General features: G+C 36.5%; 1 protein-coding gene across 1 annotated transcript in view; it reads left to right on the top strand.

The window, feature by feature from the left end:
* Positions 1 to 1921: 1921 nt before the first annotated feature.
* The window catches only part of LOC109214956 (transmembrane emp24 domain-containing protein p24beta3-like), a 3952-nt gene continuing 2637 nt past the window's right edge, over positions 1922 to 3236 (top strand). The window contains exon 1 of the mRNA XM_019378932.1: positions 1922 to 2296. Coding sequence (XP_019234477.1) covers positions 2063 to 2296 — 234 coding nt within the window. The 5' untranslated portion in view covers positions 1922 to 2062. The remainder of the gene's footprint in view (positions 2297 to 3236) is intronic.

Raw genomic sequence — 3236 nt, 5'->3', positions numbered from 1 at the left:
ACCACATGTTTTCCGCCCCAGTTGCATTCCTCTTTAACCTTGTTAAGGAGGTCGTTGGTAATTGTGTATATATACCTCAAGACCGATTCACATCGACCCGGTACCGAGGAGTTTTTCTCAATCTTGAAGTCGGCAACAGTAGGGCACCCTCCCAGAACGAAATCCTCAAGGGGATATTCAATCGCAGCTTCGTCACCGGCAGGCCACGACGAAGAGGCGGTCTCCTTTTGCGGTACGGTCTTAGAAGTTTTCGTTATAGAAGGAAAAAGAATTAGGATGCGATTTGCTTAAGGATCAAGAGATTTGGGCTCAAGAGTTGCAAAGCAAAGAGATTTTGAAAAAAACCAGGAATGATGGAAGTTTTGAGCGTAAAGTTTGAGGGGAAGAAGGTGACGATACTTATAGCTTACTGGTGGCGTTTTAGAACCGGTAGTGGCCAACCAGCAACTGACAGACATTTAATGCCTCGGTAACCGGACCGACGGGACGTTTCAGTATCCACTTGTTGCTTATGTCATAGTCGGGATCGTCGCTTAGGTCATGGCCCATCGAGACAGGATTGAAAAATTCGTATCGTTTCTCGTCATCTTCTCTCCGAGAAACGAGGGGACTATCTGTATACGGTCAAAATCGGGCTTGCCCTTTCGTATGACTGATTGACACTGGAACATGATAGGCCAAGGTTCAACCTCGCGTTATATCGAACCATGAAAGCAAAGTTAGATTGCCGAGCTCGTGACCCAGAGACCGATCAAGATCGAGATCGGCCAAGATCGAGACCAAGCGAGAAAAAGATCGAGCGAGGTCCAAGGAAGTTTACCGAGCCAAATAACGAAAAGCTGAAATATTCGCAATCGGGCGAGGATCACGGCGAAAATCTCGGCCCTTATCAAGAAGGGGCCGATTAATTAGCTACTCAAGAGATTTCTTATTGTATTTAGAATTGTTTATGGGTAGGACTCCTCTACTATATAAAGGGGGTCTGATAATTTATAAGACTTATCACATTTACGCAATAAAAAGCAATACACTGCCTTTCTTTAATTTTTATTATCTTGTTACTCTGTTCTTCAGTTGAAACTTCACTTGGTTCAAGGGTGATCGAACTCGAGGGCCAAGGCTGTTCGATTCATTCGATTTGCATTTATTTCTTTTACAATCAATTAAATATATATATATATATATATATATATATATATATATATATTTCTCATAATTGTATAAATTTACCAGTAATAAATTTATTCAAATATTATCTAAATGTTTAATTATATTTAAGGAGAAAATAAAAAAAATATATACAAACCTAACATGCACGTTTGGAGAAAATTCGAAAAGAAATTTCTATCATTATATTCCTAACACGTACCAAATTGATATAGTAACATTATTTTTTTGTTAATTAAAATGGTCATAAAATTTAGCAAAGTATTAGGACTTCTTACCCATTCAAATAAGGAATGATTAAATAAACAAAATTTGACTTATTTTGATGTCCTAGATATTAGGAGAATAATTTAAATTTATTATAATTTTATCCAATGTAAACTAAATCTTTAAAGGATAAAAAGGCGAACGATATTTCGCTAAGTACAGTGCTTTTAGTATAATATAGATATAGATAGATATATACATTTTGTATATTATGAATAAAAATTATATAAATTTTATACACTTTTTTGGCTACCCAATGTAAATAATTTTAGGCGCATGCTAAAAGTAAAAAAAACCCATGACTAAAATAGAAAAAAGTGTTAAAATCTTAAATCATTGACAATACTTTAGTAATTATTTGGTATTTACAATAATGAAATTATATTTTGACTGAAATGGAGATTTTCAAATTTTACAATTATTTTTCTGGCAAGTGTTAGCTTGGTCGAAGTTTTTGGATATAAAAATTTGTCACAGCTTAATAAAGTCAAAACTCCATCCTCGCACGTCTTATACACGACTTTCACTCCAATCCCAAATCTATTTTCCCACTTCTAATAAATAAAGTAAAAAAAATAGACATTGTCACAATTCCGAGGAGAAAAAACTGAAAATTCGTCGGCCGGAGATGGGAAGGATAGCCGGAGCCGGAGCTGGGGTGAAGTGCTCCAATGTGTTCACATTGATAGCTATTTTGGTATTCAGTTTCGTCGGAAACCTAACGGCGTTATCGGTTACGGTAAACGACGAGGAGTGCGTTTACGAGTACGTGCTGAATGAAGGCGATACTATTTCGGGGAACTTCGTCGTTGTAGATCATGAAATCTTCTGGAGCTCTGACCATCCCGGCATTGATTTCACTGTATGACTTCTTTTTTCCTTTTCCCAAAATATATATATCTTTGATTTTTATGCTTAGTTGTTTAATGTGTGAAATTGATTTAGTTTGATTGTTGCCAGATCTTTAATTATTAGAGTAAAAGGGATAAATCCCTTTCTATATGATTTTATACAAAAAATTAAGTAATCATCTATGCTAATTGGAATTTATAATGTGAAGTAATATCTAAAATAAAGTGCACCGAAGTGTGTAGTCTAGTGGTCAATGAAGTGAAAAAGAACCACGAGGTCTCAGACTCTCAGGTGTGCAAAAAACATTAGGTGATTTCTTAACTTCACTTAGATCTTATGTGTATGATACTCTCTGAAGGGTAGAGTATGGATTCGGGGTTCTAGTCCTTTTAAGTTATTGGGTTCTTAATTATTTATTTGTACAGATTCAGTAGATTATATGGTTTGAACCAAAGCTACTGTGTTCGGCCAAACTTGTAGCCAAAGAGCTAGCTCCGCCCCTAATGAAGGGCCACCCTCAGCTAGGATTGACCCTCATATTCGATGTAGCATAGGACTTACTGTTTGTCTCACTCACCTAGATGCATCGCTGAAACAAATCTTTCAAGCATATGTTGCTGAGCTGTGAGCTTATGAACTGATGCCTCTCTTTCATCTTAAGTGAACTTCACTTTTTTTCAGCACTATCCGTGACTTCTGACCTTTTTTTCAGAAAGGTCAATGCACTGAGGACAAATATATCTCCTAAAACCTATAATGCAAAAATGATAGACATGGTGAAAACAAATAATAAAGCTGTTGACAGACAGAGTTGCAATCTTGAGAATAATCTGGTACCTGTTAGTGGTTTTCTGTGACCAGATGTTGAGCTCTCTCTTGTTGTAGGAGCAGCAGTGGAGCTGTGGGGTAGATGTAATAACTTCAAATATGGCTAGAATACACTCCCCCCC

Source organism: Nicotiana attenuata, unplaced genomic scaffold (genome assembly GCF_001879085.1).
Source record: "Nicotiana attenuata strain UT unplaced genomic scaffold, NIATTr2, whole genome shotgun sequence".
Taxonomy (NCBI): Eukaryota; Viridiplantae; Streptophyta; class Magnoliopsida; order Solanales; family Solanaceae; genus Nicotiana; species Nicotiana attenuata.
This window is presented reverse-complemented; position numbering and strand designations above follow the sequence as displayed.